Source organism: Aptenodytes patagonicus, chromosome 6, assembly GCF_965638725.1.
Source record: "Aptenodytes patagonicus chromosome 6, bAptPat1.pri.cur, whole genome shotgun sequence".
Lineage (NCBI taxonomy): Eukaryota > Metazoa > Chordata > Aves > Sphenisciformes > Spheniscidae > Aptenodytes > Aptenodytes patagonicus.
The window spans coordinates 73,452,251-73,470,133 of NC_134954.1; the positions used below are offsets into that span (position 1 = coordinate 73,452,251).

The following is a 17,883-nucleotide window of genomic DNA, read 5'->3' on the forward strand; positions in this document are numbered from 1 at the left end:
AGGAGAAGTTGGAATACTTGGGATGAAGTTACACGGCCCAGTGGCGCGCCGCTCCCAAAAGAGAGCCCTGCTTCCCTCTGCCTTGCTGTGCTTTTTGCGTTAACCTGGACCTTGTTGCAAACTGATTCAATTCGCTAAACTATCAGAAAACTAACCTGATTTTTAAAATAAATAAATAAAAGCTTTCTGGCAATATAGCATAATGCTGTGACTTGCTGTGTGGTCAAACGAGTACCAGAATCAGTCCAAGGGAAGGGACAGGGAAAGCTCGGTAATGGGAAATTGGGCCCTTATCTTCTGACAGCTGTAGCAAGCTGTTAGACTAATATATCCACATTATATCTTTACTCACATTGTATCATCATCCTTGGCGCCACAGAGATGATTTTTAAAAGCCATACAAAAATAATTATGCCTGTGGCACGTTAAACATTTTTGCTTAGAAGTAGAGCAAGTTGAAAATGTTGTCAAAGAATGTTTCTGTATAAAAATAGTACCTGTAGTTTTAGAGTAAACGCCTGGTGATTTTTAACAAAGTCAATTTTTAACAAAGTTGTTTAGGGGAAAAAAAAAATCAGAAAAAACCTGGAAAACTATTCTTTTTAGTTATGCTAACAGAAGGCAATTATACTTTCCATTTTAAATAAGATGTGTTTTGATTTGTGTGTGTGGGTGTGTTGCTTCTTCATAAGAACGCCGGAAGTTTTGACTTCATAAAAATGTTTCAACACAAAAGGGAAATGTGCAGGGAACCACAGGAGGTTGCTACATAAGGTAGTGGGGAAAATATTTTGAAATGCCAGGATTTTCTAGGACGTCTGAAATTCAGGTATATGAAAAGTATCGCAGTCTAACGTGAAAGTAAGACGCACCAGTTTTCGCTGGCCACTTTTTACTGAGGAATTATTGCCTTCTCTCATGTGATAGATGCTGTAATTTTTTTCATCAAATCTTTGAGAAGTATTTTTAAGTAGTAAGAAAAAATTCACATAGTGTGCTTCTAAATACCGACAGATTTTTTTGGGTGGAGGGTATGGAAAGGAAAGGGAGTTGTTTTAGCCAGTAAAGCAAAGTGAGATTTGGGTTTACTTCCCACAAATTGTTCTCTTTATTTAGGCAAGTCGCTAGGTTCAAAACTTTAAAAAGTTATCTGATTGCCTGATGTTAAATCCCCGCATGCTGCACAGTGCTCAGGATTCTTAAAAGCAGCAGGGTTTTTTACAAACTACAGTAGGCTTTTGTGAGTAAATTTGGGCATCTTGTTTCTAGTTTCACTTGTAACTGTAACTATTACAGATTGAGGACAGTGATTTCCCTGGTGCCTGGAATATTCATAAAGAGCTTTGGCATTGAATGAAAGGCAGCACAGGAGGGAAAAAACTCTTAAACTTCATTTTCTGTATTGTTGTTTGTCCAGTTTAAACCCAGCAATTTTGATGTAACAACTTTTAAGCATCTGTCACTGTCATATTTGTGAAAGGATTTCATACTTTTTTGAGGATAGTATTGTAATGTGTCTCTAATTTGAATTTCAAAAATTATATTTTCTTTTGCAGTTATTAATTTGTGGAAGTAGGTTACAGTTTCTTTCAATGGCTATAAATCTGTCTCTCTATGAAACTTTTTCTTTTTGAAGGATGTATTTGTCGCTTAATAAGAAACAAGAGAATGGTTATTTATTCCTGCACTTAAACTACTCAAAACTTGTGTTGGATACAGAAGCACTTGTCTCCATTCTCACAATATTATACTTAAAACCACAGATTTTCAGAAAATGTCTTTAACGTGCACAAGACTTTTATATTGCTAACTGAAGTGTTCAAATACTTAACTATTGAGTACTCTCATTTGTTTTGTAGAAGCAACTACTCCAGTGTTTTTCAGTCTTTCTCTTTAAAACAGCATTACAGCTGTGACTGGGAAAAAAGAGAAGTGTATGTTTTGGAGGTTTTTTTGAACAGTAGACTTTGGGGGGGGGGGGGTGTTGTTGTATTCTGCAGTGTGGATATAATTTAAAAGCAATGCCTAACTTTCATTTGTATGTTTGTTTCTTTCACATGCAATATTGAGACTTGTGGTACAATTTTGTGGTCTCCATAGACCTGCACTGCCACTGAAAGCAGCCGTTCACCGTCTTCCCATCTGTGGTCTAGCAGTCTGCCCGCATGCTATCACCGCTGGCATTGACATTTGCAGTTCTCTGTAGTAATTTGGACTGAGGAACAAGTTGTGGTTTAAGCTATTCTGGGGGGGTGTGGAAGGAAGGTGGAGCCGTTTCTCGTGGTGACAGTATTGGTAATTCTGCTTAGTGACCGCTACACACCAGAACTTGACTTCCTTTCCTGCAGAAAACAGGGATCAGACAGAAGAGATCATGTTTCTCTGGTTCTGTGCATAGGGTAATACTCTTTGATGCAGAGGCATACGTAAATGGGTCTGATGCATTTCTTCATGGCAGGGAAGAAGCTTACACAGGTACAAGCTAATCTAACATGGTAGATTGGAGAGAAAAGGACAGCCCAGAAAGCAGCACATCTTTGGCAATAAAGTTGAGAATCTACTTGTCATATTCAGATGATGTGCATGATACAGAATACGTAAGAGCTGTATAAAATATAAAATACAAGATATTCAATAAGCTGTCACATTTTCTTTCCCAGAAAGGGAAATTGTTCAAATCTGTAGTAAGATCGGTGGTTATATGGATAGCTGTATGGAAGCTTTATCTCAACTGCAATTGTACTTCCCAGCTTGAGCTGTCATATTTGAAAAGGAATTGTTGGGCTAGCCTCTCAGTAAAGTATAAATGCTGTAAGGTGTGACAAGATAATATCTTAAATTTAATTCCAGTTCTGTTTCTGGGGTACAGCCAAGTACTCCCATTGCAGTAAGATCCTGGCTATCTACATTAGCAAAAGTTGGGAGCAGTAGAAGTGGATCAGTAGGTTGAGGCATTGGTTCTGAGGTTCCTCACGCGGCCATTCGCGTGGCTTGGAGGGCTGACTGGAGATGACGATGTTTGGTTTCCCATACCAAAAGTCTGCACTATGCATGTGGTTCAATGGTTTCTGAATGAAAAAATGTTAGTTACGTACTGGAAGACCTTGTGGTGGCATGGCCTGCCTACATACTGGTTTGCAACCTTCCATCCCCAGTAAGCAGTGGCATTTTTGAAGTAGAGCTGTGCTGGTATCAGCTCAATGACTTGAGAACTGAACCAGTACACGGTAACTGCGGACAGCGAGGGGACTCACTTCAGCTCTGCAGTGCTGCCCCCAGCCAAATTGCTAACATAGACATCTTCTGCTTCCCAGCTGATGGCTGAGGAGCTGCAGTGTAAGTCACATGGAAATGGACTTTGTGGCTGCGTAGAGTCAATTCACCAGGCCATTGAACTATAGGATTAAACAGGTGACATATATGTCAAACGAACGAACAAAAAAAAAAAACCCTTAAATGTATCAAAGGTGCTCATTTTAATTCTGTCTCTTAAAAAAAGTAACAAGTAAAGCTTGATTATCTTTATTCCTTAATTTCTGCTGTGCTTTTACACCTGGTTAGACAGATTTATACTGTAACTGTTGTTATGCTGTCGCTTGCACATTAATTCTGAGCATGTTTTACAATCTCATTTTTCTTTCCTGCGGAGAAGGGCTGCTGTTTTGTTTCTGGTTTGTTTGGGGGAATTTGTTGCAAGGGGGTTGGGTATATGACACCAAGTCTCTTTCAGTTTACAAGTCTGTATTTCTAGTGCTGTCATCATAGATAGCACGTACAATAGCAAAATTAATGGTTTTAACCTGATTTCAGGATCCTGGACCTCCACCACCTTCACCGTTGATGGGTTTGAAGCCATTGCAGTTACTAGAGATCAAAGCTAGGGGAAGATTTGGTTGTGTATGGAAAGCTCAACTACTAAATGAGTATGTTGCAGTCAAAATATTCCCTATTCAGGTAAGCAGAAGTTCTTAGTGTCCTGTGTTGCTTGTAATATCCTAATGTTAAACCAGTTTTTCTAGTCACAATAAAAGGCTTTTATTTTAGAGAATTTTCAATAGATACTGTAAACCTAGATAGAAATGTCTTGAGCTGAAAAATGTGCACGTAGAGTTTTATTGAATTAAAATAAGTAATTTAAGGTAGCAAACATATTATTGAAACAAACTGTGAGATTATGTTTCTAGTCATAAAAATACATATTTGGCATGAACAGTTTTAAGCAGCTCTCACACATCTCTTGATCAGTTGAGAAGAATTTGTTAATATTTTTCGAATTAAATTGTACTTGGAAGGAATGTCCTGAAATGCAAACCTATAAGGTGATTTTTCCAATTAAATATGCCTCAATTAAGTGAAATAATATTTACTTCCCAGCAAGTACCCTCCGAAAGCCATATTTTAGAATAGATTGTGCTCATAACTTTAAGGTCCAGTCTAGTTAAAGAACACGATGATCATACACGATGATATGAGGATAGATTTTACATTAATTAAAAACACCCACTGCTACTTGAGGTGTAGAAATGTGCTTGTGTCTTCTGATGATTAACCAAGTGTTGACTTGCTGAATAAATACATCTGCAGGTTCTTATTACTCTAGGAGAAATGGCACGTATTTACGCTGGTTTCAGCCATCAGCACAACATAAATTAAATCTGAGACTTTGTTCATTATTTTTAATTAAGGAAAACCTATTTCTAATTCTTTATGGGGTCCTTGTAGATTAATAAAATATAAAAATTGAACCATGCTCTTAAGACGGAAGCAACTGTAATGATTTGTGTCATGTAGACTCCAGTCCTAATCTACAGCTTTCTGTGTTTCCATGGTTCATATCTGTGATAGCTGAGGTTGTTTTCAGCAATTGATGTTTGTTTACAACAAATTCAAGTTTTTTCTGACAATTTTCCACTATATGTGAATACGTAATATATGTGAAGACAGGTTTTCATATTTTGTATATGTTAGGTCAGTAGTTTGTAGCACAAGTATTGTTATTAGTCTAAACGCTTGTAATTTTTAAATAATCAGCCTCATAATGTTACTAGCATGCACTATGCTTTCTTTTCTTTAGGTAGCAAATCTTGTCTTGCCCCCCCCCCCCCCCCCCCCCCCCAAAAAAAAAAAAAAGGTTTTAGTCATTTTGACAGATCATTTACAAATGCACAGTAAATTGTAGGAGGAAACTTTTATCAGGGAAAGTACCTCTTATTATTATGGTATTAACTTGGTTTGATATGTTCTTTGGTTTAAAGGACAAACAGTCATGGCAGAATGAATACGAAATTTACAGTTTACCTGGAATGAAGCATGACAATATTTTGCAGTTCATTGGTGCAGAGAAACGAGGCACTAGCATTGATGTCGATCTCTGGTTAATTACAGCATTTCATGAAAAGGTATGTTTAGTTCTCAGTGTAGTTTCTTTTTTCTTTACGATTATGGCAGAGGAACAACAGCCTTAGAAACTAGTCACAAATGTGAACTTGAGACAGTTAAGAAATAAAATTGAAAATAGTTTTCGCTTACTCTTAGCTTGTCTCTTTTCATTGGCTATGAATTTATTTAAATTTATTTTCAGTCAGCTGAGAAAGTTGTCATCAGTCTTTACTTAATAGAGGAGTTGTTTTAGAAAACAAACAAAAATTTATTCTACTTGTTTGCTTTTTAGAATGTGTGGGGTTTTTTAATATCCCCCATCTAAATCTGCCTAAATTAAATAAACTCCATCCTGCAAAGATTGCGGTGTTTTATTTTTGTCTCACTTGTGTTAGCTGATTTGTGTCTATAGGAATGAAGTAATATTTATCAATTGTATTGTGATAACCACAAGAAGAAACATAAATATATGTCATCAAGAAAATGTTCACTGTTCTATTTTGTCCACTTAGGTATATTTAATTTTTTTTTGATGCGTGTAACTGTCACAGATGTAAGTACAAAGAGCAAAAAAAAAGCTTTAAACTTAAATTTAGCACTGGCACAGGCAAAGAGGCATTAGGAAGATGTTACCTGTAGCAGATCTGAGAAAATATAAATCTGTATAATATGTGTATGCTAATGCATTAAGGCTAGGTCATAGATCATATTTCTAGTACTGAATGTTACATTCTTCATTCTGGCATTTTTGTCCCACTTATGCCTCTGCTTTAATCATTTAGAAGACTAAAACTATCCAACTACTTAATTTTTGACAGATCTTCCGATAAAGTAGGTAATATCAAACTAATTTGCCTTTCTGAAAGGTTATTGCCATTTTTTTGTTTGTTTTTTGTCTGAGTTTTAGAAATCTTGTTACTGTTGGAAGGACGGCATCTGACATGACTCCAATGGAAAATACGAGCTTTTTATTTTATTTTTAAAGTGTAGCCTCTACACTTTGACAGCGCTTTGTTCATTTTTCCCTTTTGTGTTGGCTTTTCACACAGCACACGGTGACATCTCACAAACTGGATAATATGCAAGTCCATGAATATGTGTGTATAGAGTGGGCTGTAGAAGTGAGTTTGAAGAGAGGTGCTTTATGTTGACTAGATTTTTACTTAATCTTTTTATATTTATTCAGAGTACGTATTTCACTCTGAAACTATATTGTGAAACTGGAGTTTACTGTTGCTGGTCTGTAAGAAAAGAAAGACTTAGACAATCAATTGAAGGTCTTAAGAGAATGGACATACACAGTTCAGCAGGATCCTTGAAGGTGAATCTAACCTGCAATTTCCTGTGCCTGGAAGATTATAAATCACCCTTCTAAAATCAGGGTTGTCTTTTTATAAAGAACTTCAGTATCTTAAGTCTAGCTCCCGTTTCTGACAGTGACAGTTAAGCGCAGTTCATTGGCAAGTGTGCCACTGAACTTGAGTTCATTGCGCTGCTTGCTTGTTGAGGTGGTGTGTAGATGCATCTTGGTTCTATTCATGGACTAGAGATGATGCAAAGGTTAATTTTTTTGTTGTCTAAACTAGCAGTTCATTGCGTATGTATGTGTATAATTATATGGTCTATCAGAAAACAGAGAAAGGCAGGCAGGCATATCGTGTTCTTTAATGATGGAGGCCATCTAGAAGTTTTCTTTAAGAGCAGCTGAGAATGAAATTGATCTTGTAATTGTTTTTCTTTTTTGCTCTGCAGGGTTCATTAACAGACTTTCTCAAGGCTAATGTGGTCTCTTGGAATGAGCTATGTCATATCGCCCAAACTATGGCTAGAGGCTTGGCTTATCTTCACGAAGATATACCAGGGCTAAAAGATGGACATAAACCTGCCATCTCACATAGGTATAGTATATGTAAAATACTTTCAGGTGATTGTTAATATTTAACTTTGAGTTAAAGGATATGAAATGTGGGTAGGTAGGAAGTATTCAAATAATTACTCTGTGATATCTTCCTTCCAGAATTATCAAGAGCTTCATAAGAAAAATCTGCTTAGCCGAAGCAAAAATCTAGCTGATGGTTTATAGAACTTGGTGTGGTGATTGTAGCTAATGTTGTCTTAAATTCTATTTTTAGACAGTTAATTATTTAAGTACACTTTGCAGTATATGAAATAATTGGCATTATAGCTATTTGAAATGGCTTAAACACTTATGTATATAACTTTAATACTGAATGCCTTCAGACAGAAACGTTTACTATAGGTGGTGTTATGCCTGTTGTTGAGTGTAATTGCTGGTTTTTTTTAAATGAGGTAGGTATAGAAAAGCTATTGATAGAAGTAGGGAGCTGAAATGATAGTGATAACCAAAATAAAAGATAGGCATATAGAGTAAGAGAAGTACAGATTCTGCACTTTGGAATTCCATAAGCAAAACTGCTTGACGGAGGGTAAAATAGGGGAGGGGGAGAGGCGCGCACAGGACAGATGGGAATCCCTGGATCGAGTCCATTATCTCTTGTTTCTGCAGGGAATTATGTATCTCCTCGTTAGAAACAGTCGAGGTTCATTTTTCAAAGTGTTTTGCTTCCTATTATTTAAACAAACAAAATGTGGTTGTAATTAAAGTATGCGGTAACTACATTTTTGTTCTATTTCTGTATCATACATGCTTATAAATCTATATGTATTTTAAAACTAAGCATAAAATGATAGTTCCAGTTGCAGTCTCATGTATTTCCACAAGAATATAGGTGTGCAAGTGTACTCCTAGGTTTTATTATTATTCTTTTGTTGTTTAAATGGACTGCTTCTTTATAATTTTCTTGCCTTTCATATTATAATGCTCTTTGTATTATTATGTTACTTTTTCCTTAGAACTTTATATGGTATTTCATGTTCTAGATTTCTAACTTTTTTTTTTTCCTTACCTTGAAAGGGACATCAAAAGCAAGAATGTGCTGCTGAAAAATAATCTTACAGCTTGTATTGCTGATTTCGGTCTAGCTTTAAAGTTTGAGGCTGGAAAGTCTGCAGGGGATACACATGGACAGGTAAATACCGATTCATTTACATAAATTATACAAGTGTTAACTGCATGTGAATGGAAATTGACAGTTTAGGCATTCTTCATGCACAGGATACTATATCATCAACCCTATTTGCGGTGACCTTTAATGAAGATGGCATTTTGTGCTTTCTTCTCACAGGCTAAAAATTAATTCTTTGGATAATTACAGATCACAGCCTTCCCCCCATCTCATTACGTGGCCTCTCTCCCCACTTATTTTCATTCTTACTAGAGGGTTTGGACAAGAAAGAATGGTCTTGCTATATTTTATTAATTGTTCTGAGGTACTGTTCAGAAATTGAGGGATGATACTGGCAGCTGGTATTTCTAACTTTCCGACCTAGCAACAGTCACTTTCCTGAAATGACAACAGTACTAATCAAGCGCTTGTCATACATCAGGGAACTGTTTTAGTACCATGTACTTTTAAAATAACAAGCTTGAGCTTAAGCATTACAGTTTCTGGAAAACTAAATATATTTAATGTTAGGCAGAGCTTCACAGTTTATGGTCGAGCAACAAAACTAAAATCCTTACCATAAGATGATAAAACCTCAGTAACATTGCTTAAGAGCAACATAGCTACTACTGTGACGGTTTAAATAGTGGAGTAGGTCTTGTTCAGACATCGTATTAAGTTCTGATTTATTCAGATGACATAATTTCATAATTGACTGTGGTCAAAAAGAAGGGCTATCCCCGAAGTTTTCATTTAATGGCCAGTTTTGTATAAGTGATTTCATATAACTTTCTCAGTATAAATTGTACTTTGGGTAGCTAGTTTTCCTTTGGTATTTTTATTACTGCTCCTGTTACAGGAAGAAACATAAGCAAGTTTCACATCCTTACGTGAAGCCATAATAATTCTTTTGACATGAAAAAATAAGAATAGTGGCCTTCCTGTAATCTAGAAGAAAATAAGGGATGGCAGTGACAGATATGTTGAATTGCTATGCAAATGTGTTATTTTAAAATATATTCAGGTTTTCCTGCTTCGTAAGTATCCTTTATAGGGCCCAGTCTATACGACTGTTTCTAATTCCTCTTACCTACTCCTGGATATAAGAGTACAAGAAACTTCCAAGACTTCGTCCTAAGCAAGGATAACCATTTAATCTTTGACAAAAAATAGTACTGGTCTGCAGTATTACTATAATCAGCACCAGCTAGAGTGGTCTTTGTGGTCATGTTGATTCTTAGTGTACACATTTTTATGCTTTCCTGTCTTTCAAGGTTGGTACACGAAGGTATATGGCTCCTGAGGTACTAGAAGGTGCTATAAACTTCCAAAGGGATGCGTTTTTGAGAATAGATATGTATGCCATGGGATTAGTCCTCTGGGAATTGGCATCACGCTGTACTGCCTCAGATGGTAAGCAACGTATTTGATCTATGGAAATACTTAATGTAATTTCTGAGAGGTGTATTTAAAGCAGGAAATTAGAAGGTAGATTATATGTATGTAGTAAAATTTAATAAGGGTGGTAGTCTTGTGGGGAAATGAATGAAGCATCAACATCATGTAGTCACTTTATAATTCAGTCTTGTCAGTATTTGGCATCCCAGGTAAAAGTTTTCTGATACGTGGATACCTGTTGCATTTCTCCTCCTGGTCATGGCAAGGAAGAGGAGAATTACTGTGGAACTCCTAACCTAATATGTTTGATTTCTTCTGAGCTCAGCCTGACAGTTTCAGTGCCAATCAGTTTACCTTAAAGGCATTGCTGCTTCTCATAAACAAAAGCTCAGATTAGATTAACCTTGGTAACAAAGATATCCCACCAGCACCCGCTGAGAAATCGATGTCTCCTGCTGTACACCTTAGCATCTGGACAATGACCTGCCTTTTAGCGCTGCCTGTGGAAGGTGTGCGTAGACGCTTATTAATGTCAGAGATCTGTTCCCAATATAGTAAGGGAATATAAGGCTAAAAGACACGAAGAATTTTCATAGGTCAACATACATTTTATTATGAAGAGCCTTGATGCAGTCAATAACTTTCTAGCTGCTTATAAGCATATGCAGGATACCACCTTGGCCCTTCCTGAATCACGGTGAACCGCTCTTCAGTGCATCAGGAAGTCGGTTGTCTGCAATGAGGCATAGAAAAGTCTCTTGTTTCTGGTTTAGCCACAGGTGCCAGAGTGAGACTGTGCCATGTAAGTTCAGTGCTTCCCTTACCTCTCTTTCTCTTTGTTGCCACTAATGTGACATTAGTTCAGCTCATGCAGATGTCAGAACTTCTGAGGAATTTCTAATTAATTGTTGATAGCTTAGAGTTTGAAAATAGTGTTGTCTGAGAAATCTGCAGCTGATACTTTCTTAGCTATGGGTCCATCACAGTTGTTTTCCTCAGAGCAAACCATTGGATCCAATTTTTGAGCTATCAAGCAAAGATATCAGATACCCTGTTTCAAGTACGAATACTATTCTTAAATGTTGTAAACAGAGATCTTTTTTGGGTGTCCAGAATAACTCAGGATTAATCAAGAACAAGACAAAAGACAAGGCTCAAAAATGTTTGGGAGAAAGTTGCATTTTCAGTCTAGTCCTTAAAGCAGCTAAATTCAACTAAGTAAACATGACGGCTTCACTTGGGCTTGTGATGCCGTTTGTCATAAAGCTCTCCTGTGAGAGCCCGGTGCAGCTGACAGATTCCCATATAAAAAGCCGAGGTGAATTGGAGATCTCGGCAGATCAGCGCGTGGCCGCACAGTGCTCTTCTGCTCCGAGCAGTGCTTTTCTGCTTCAAACGTTCCTCGCGGAGTAGAAGCCACTGGGGAGATTTTACCCTTTTAGAAATGTTAAGCTGTTTACTAACAGGATCGACAGTGTCTTGCACAAGTCTCTGAGGCAGTCCCCCATTCCGTATGGATTTTTCATGCCTCAGTGTACTGTAAAGCATACGTACCTAAATCTTACTAGAAGTGTGTCGCAGGTCTCTCTGGCCGGTGTGGTTATTATTCCAGAAGGTAAAGGAGGCATCAGTGAAGGAAAGCAGCCTTCCTGAATCACAGCTTTGTGTAGCTCTACGGTCGTGGCTGCCGTTTTTCTTTCTGCAAATACATGGTTGGTTTTGTTTGTTTGGTGTTTTTCTCCAGAAAGTACCTGGTCTGTTTCACCGAGTCTCATCAGCCTCACCTGTACCGTACTGTTCACTTCTTCCGTGGTCCCCTTCCTCCTTTTTTCAGGCTTCTGATGCGAGAGCACAAAATACGTATTACGATAACATATAATTATACAATCTATAGCTATGTAATCTATAATTCAGCATACCAAGCTTGTCCCTCTGATTCTGCTAAGGACAAATATTACGCCTTGCCTTCAACATGACTACTTTTGTCCTGGGCTGTATGGGTCGGAGGAGGAAACGCGTTACATTCACAGAGGGATGCAGCAGTTGCTGTCGCAAGCTTGTATTTTTGCAACGTATGTGGTATTGAAAACATTCACAAGTGGCTATCAGGCGCCTGCTTGGTAATCGGATACCAAGAGAGCCAGCAAACTTGAAAGAAGGATGACGATTTATCTTACCGAAGCTATGATTGTTGGGGGAGGCAGGGGAGAAGCTGTGGATCCGGGGGCCTCCCTCCGCCCTTGTGTTTCGAAGCCTTCAGCTGCAAGGGAGCTGGGCCGGGAGCGGGGCTTGGCTGCCGCGCGCAGGAGAGCAAAGCCTTGTGGCTCCTGAAGACGCCACTGCCGCTTAATTAAAACCTTAGTCACCTCTTGCTGCTAACCTGTCGTAGGGTGAGCTTTTAATGGCAACAGAAAGTAAACTGCTCCGTAAGATTCTGATTATGGACTACATGTCTAAGATACCAGTCTTATCCCCCCCCTTTTTTAAAGCAAAATTGGTGGTTTAACTTCCCCTTTTTTTTATCTATAGGCCCAGTAGATGAGTACATGTTGCCATTTGAAGAAGAAATTGGCCAGCATCCCTCCCTTGAAGACATGCAGGAAGTCGTAGTTCATAAAAAGAAGAGACCCGTTTTAAGAGAGTGTTGGCAAAAACATTCTGTAAGTAGTTACGCAACCGGGTTCTTCAGAGCTCTGTCACGATTTGAATTTCAAATTTTGTTAATCCTGAGTTGTGTTCATAGTACTGTCTTTTAGGAATAATTTAAGTTTAATAATTCTAGAAAGAATTAAATGGGCTGTAAACTAGTATGTTCTTAAAATATTCTCTCTCATCTTGAGTCATTTGAAAATGAGTGATTCTTTCACTTTTTCGGTGAAAGAGATTCTTGAGAGTTACTTTTGAATGCATATGTTAAAAACATACTTAAGAAATAAGACTCTTGATTTACGACAGGAATGCTACAAACTGAACGTAATAACACAGGGTAAGCAGTGTCGTAGGAGAAATTTCTGGGATCAGTTAGGGAGGAGTTGCATGCTTTCCTGATCCGGTTTACGGCTAGAGACTGGCCGTAAGGCCACTGCTTATTCCAAGCCCTGGGTTTGGGTGGGGTTTTTTTGTTTTGGTTTTTTTTTTATTTTTCAAAAAATGGGTTGTTAGAAACAATAGATGATGCTGTCTGCAAGAAAAAAGAGTGTGTTACCATCTGCTCCTTGTAATTAGCGTATTGCTGTATTAGCTCAGTGTTACTTTGGAGAAAAGTTAACTGCTGTCAGATATAAATCCCCTTTTGTGCTGTTTAATGTTTTTCACTGAGGTTTCGTTTGATCACTGAGGAACTTAACCTCTTTCAGTGTGAGATCTTTTAAAATACCGCGATGACTTTACCAGCAGACTACAACATCGTACGGTGAAAAGGATTTGCTCGCTGTTGTGTATATTGTTTAAATAGCGCAAAATAAATAAGGCGCAAGGCCCCATACGACGTGCTAGGCTTCAAAACAAATAGGGCATAGCTTCCCCTTTGACAGAAGGGTTAAGATTTGGCAGGTGTACCTTGAAATGCAGTTTTCTGTTAGGATTGCTAGGCGGCCCCACCTTCATAAAACTTGCTGCTAACTCTGTATATCGTCTTTTTTTTTTTTTTTTACTTGGCTTTGTTTGCTCGCAGGGAATGGCGATGCTTTGTGAAACCATAGAGGAGTGCTGGGATCACGATGCGGAAGCCAGGTTGTCAGCGGGTTGCGTAGAAGAACGGATTATTCAGATGCAAAAATTAACTAACATTATAACAACAGAGGACATTGTGACTGTGGTCACAATGGTGACAAATGTTGACTTTCCTCCCAAAGAATCCAGTCTATGATAGTTGCACTGGTCGTGTCACTGACCGCCGGGACTCTTCACTGGAGCTGCTAAAGCTAACGGGACTGCTTACGTCATTACTGTTTTCTGTGTGAAAAGAATGGTAAGTCTCTCTGGAACATCACCAAGAGGTGTTTCTCCTTTATTTTCCCCTTCCTCCTCCCAGACATGGATCCATGAGACTTTTTGCATTCCCTGCTTACACCCGAAGGACACGTGACTGAGAAGCGGTAACATGCTGTTGAGGAACTTAAATGAAGAATACGGACCCGTACCGGCTAATCAAGCGTTTTAAAAACTGACATCAGATTTCTTAATACCTGTCAGAAGAGACTAATTCCTTAAATGAACTACTGTTATTTTTTTTAAATCAAACATTTCATTTCAGATTTAAAAAAAGGGTAACTTGTTTTTATTGCATTTGCTGTTGTTTATAAAAATGACTATTGTAATGCCAATATGACACAGCTTGTGAATGTTTAGTGTGCTGCTGTTCAGTGTACATAAACAAAAGTAATCAAGTGGGATATAGCAACGAGGCTTCCAAGTATTACTTAACCTCCCTCAACAAGGTATACCTCAGTTCCACCTCTGCTAAATTATGAGATTGACAACACTAACAAATTTGAATAATAAATTGATCCATGTTTTGTAAATGATGTATTTCAAATTCACTGTGTTATTTAAAAAGGGTAAGCTATGCTTCATGCCAACAGTAAATGGCCATTCCTAAAGCAGTGTTTTTAGCCTTTTCTTGTACTAGCTTGTTGTGTATAAAAAAAAAAAAACCAAACAAACCAGTGCTGTTTATTGAAACAAAATTTTCCTTCCTCTTTCAGTTTAAAGCTTTTCTCTTACCTCCATTTCCCGGAATATCTCGTACATTTATTTAACTGAACACTATTTAGGTTTGCTGTGTCTGAGGAATATTTGAAAACTTAAGCATGACTTTTTTTTTTTAATTTTCTGTGAGCTATGACACTGGAAAGCTCTGAATCCTTGTTCTTTTTTTAAAAAAGTCTTTTTCCTATTTATGTTTGTGGAAAGGTCTGCCTAGCGTGTGTTCTGTTTCACTAAACAGTATGCAGTGGGTTCTGTATCGCTGTTTCAGGATCACCTCAGGAAGCTCAGCTACCCCGAATTCCTTCCTCTCTGCTTTGAGATCTGCAACTGCACTCCACGTAAAGCTTGGTGCCATCTTGCCAGAGTACTGCTTAATGTCTGCGATACGTAGGTTTCTCCTAGAATCATACGAAAAATTCTAGCCACAGATTTCAGATTATACATGCTTACAAATTTCAGGGATGATTTAGTGACGCTTGCAACTTAAAATACGCAATGACAGTTTGGAGGTAACAAATACCGACGGCCGTAGCACAGACTCGCAGAAAATGAGGAAAACCGTTGAAACTGCTTTCACAACTCCAACCTTCTTTTTGAGTTTAGGAAGTCATGCCTTATATTAAAATTACGGAGTGGCTGGTAGGTAGGTGCCAAAGTGCTTCTGAGAAGTACCGTTTCGCTACGTTTATTTGATCCTTCACACAAACTTCCAAGTAAAATAAATCTTTCAAACCCCCAGAGGACAGAACCGACGATAGCTGGTAGTACGCTGTGTATTTCATCGTTGTTTTCTTTGGTTTTACACCATGCGTTCAATGTCTTTCGAAAGAAGCTTTTAATGTTGCAGTTAGGAGCTCACTGTGAATGTTACCTTGAAAATTGATCTGTACGGCCACGGGCTACTCTGTTTTACGTGTGCGTGAACTCAGTCTCTGGGAATAGTAAGAGACGTTACGGCTAAACAAGACCTTGGCAGGGAGGGGAGGAGAGGTCTCCATGTACCACCCCGCGCTGGCTGTCTTGCTGTTCGTCACGTGTGTGCCCGAGGTTTCAGGTAGCTGAAGAGCCCTGCTCTAAAGGGTCATGGTGCTGTAGGGCGCAACGCGGTGCTGTTCAGCTTGGCTAGAAGAAAGAAACCTAGGCTGTGGCCGCTTCTTCGATTGACACTTTCGTTTTGCTTCCATTTTTTAAGCCAGGGATGTGACTTTACGCACGCAGCAGGATGCGAACGTAGCTGCTGAGTTCTGAACAAACAAGAATCCGTTCGTACTTCACTGAAGACCTCTGTGCTCCCAATGAGTTTTAACCCCTTTACTAGCAAAAATGGAGTTAGATTATGAAACCATCTGTATTTGTTACTCGAGATCTGATGCAAAAATTGGTCACCTATAAAATGTGCATCATCTGTGTATTATCCTTTACACTTCAGCTACCGCGGGTTCTCGCAGCAGAGCGGTGGGCACTCGGGTGTCGCTCGTGCGCTTCACGCTGCAAACAGCGCAGGGCCCTCGCTAACCTCGCAGCAGGAAAACTGAGAGAACTTACCTCCATGTTTTAAAACTGCCTCTGGCCATCCCCCGTTGTTTAAATATTGTACTACTGTGAGTTTCCCGATTGTTAACGGCATAATTTAGTGTCACTGTGAAAAGGATGTTCGTGGTATAAATGTTTTTTAATTGGCAACAATAACATCCCCAGAGCTGTTCTGGTACAGCTGCTCTCGCAGGGCGTTCTGACGTGTATTTTTGTGTTACTTCAGTGTGCGAGTTGGGAAGGTGCCCCAGCCAGCAGCGCTTTGCAAGTGTAAATGAGGGCAGGATTCAGCACGATCGACACCAGTGGAAGTATTTTGGCATTGTTTACTAGCAGGCAGTGACTGTTGTCCCTTTACGCCCTGTAGTGACGTGGCGGGTGAGCTCCGAAGGGTCACCCTGTCCTGTGGCTCGTGAGGAACAGCTGGTCCCTCGCTCTTAACTTTCAGCGAAGTCTGCTGAAAGGGCGACCGTGGATCTGCCGCAGGACTGGTAAAGGAGCCCCTTCCTGGCCTTGCCAGGAGTTTAAGCCCCGTGTTACTTTTAGAGGGTAGGGAGCTTCTGCATCGCGTCCTGCGGGACTCTGTACTTAGGACTACAGGTACCGTAGGGTTTCAGAGCAGAGACCGTGCCTCGCAGTTGTTGGAGTTGTTGAACTAGCGCTGTCACTGGTGGTGGTGGTCTGAAACTGCACCGCGAGGGCCGAGATCCGCCACCTCAAACCTTCTCTCCCAGATTTTAAGAAGTCGGTGTGCTTTTCAAACACCGCCTTGCGGTACAACCAGACGGTAATAAGACATTTCGCGTTAGCATCCGACAGAGTAAGTAGGGTTACCAGTTTGCTTTGTCCAGCTTCTCCTTTTTAACCTATTTACTTTTATTAGGAACACTTGGTACAAAATGCAGAAAGCTGCGATATATGTTCACAGGCAAAACGATTCAAGTAGCATCCTTGATGGAACATCATTTACCTCAGATACTCAACCAGCAGTACCTTTTTTTTTTTTTTTTCCTTTTATTTTATTTTTTTAACGCCGTTTCAGTCCATATACTATTCGTTACCTCTCAAGATTTTGGTAAGCAATTATTTTAACTTTACTCTTCGTATTTGTCAGTGTTTTGGGCACAGGTTGTTGTACTACTGTCAAAAGGTACTTGCTGTTTTTCTGCAAGTACTAAAAACAAACCAACCCCCCCTCGCCCTCAATAAAGTGATTGTTAAATATTGTACAAATAAAAATGTATACTCTTTCTCCCCTATTCCCCCAAAAAAGTTAAAATAAAAAATGTGACTACTCTGACTTGCATATGCCTTTTTTCAAACTGTAACACGGTGGGGGAAGAGACCTGTCGCTGCTTCTACCGATGCAGCAATTCGCAAGCTGCAGGGCAAGTTTTGTGGCAAAAAAAAAACCAAACCAGAATGGAAAGACAGTGCAGTTTACATCTGGCGGGGAAGCAAAGGCCGAATCCGCATCATCCCCAGCATTTCTGATGGGAAACCCTCCTCTCCCCGTCCTTCCCTGTCACGAAGGGATACCGCACGGGCCCTGTAGTCTTTAACCAGCAGGTGGGCACTGAGGCAGACTCCCTGCCGCGGTGATGAAGACTGCTGGGAGGACAGGGGTTCAGCCCAGGGCAGAGAAAGGCCGGAGTGATGTTTCGGTGGTTCTGCACGCTGCAACCAGTATTCCCGTTCCAGAGGGCAGCTGACGACCGAGTCACCGGGCCGGCTGCCTGGTCTTTCGCCGTGGAAGAAGGGCCACGGCCGCCGGTGCAAGGAGGAGGAGCCCTGTTCTGCGGGATTGGTGGCTGAGCACAAGTGCAGGGGTGCCACG

At 39.6% G+C, this 17,883-nt stretch overlaps 1 protein-coding gene across 2 annotated transcripts in view; it reads left to right on the top strand.

Annotated features, from left to right (window-relative positions):
- The window catches only part of ACVR2A (activin A receptor type 2A), a 71,603-nt gene extending 54,257 nt beyond the window's left edge, over positions 1-17,346 (top strand). For both annotated transcript variants that reach the window (XM_076343136.1, XM_076343137.1), the window contains 7 exons: positions 3,811-3,954; positions 5,256-5,399; positions 7,132-7,277; positions 8,315-8,429; positions 9,680-9,818; positions 12,333-12,463; positions 13,477-17,346. In XM_076343136.1, the coding sequence (XP_076199251.1) occupies positions 3,811-3,954; positions 5,256-5,399; positions 7,132-7,277; positions 8,315-8,429; positions 9,680-9,818; positions 12,333-12,463; positions 13,477-13,671 (1,014 nt within the window). In that variant the 3' untranslated portion in view covers positions 13,672-17,346. The remainder of the gene's footprint in view (positions 1-3,810; positions 3,955-5,255; positions 5,400-7,131; positions 7,278-8,314; positions 8,430-9,679; positions 9,819-12,332; positions 12,464-13,476) is intronic.
- The last annotated feature ends 537 nt before the right edge of the window (positions 17,347-17,883 follow it).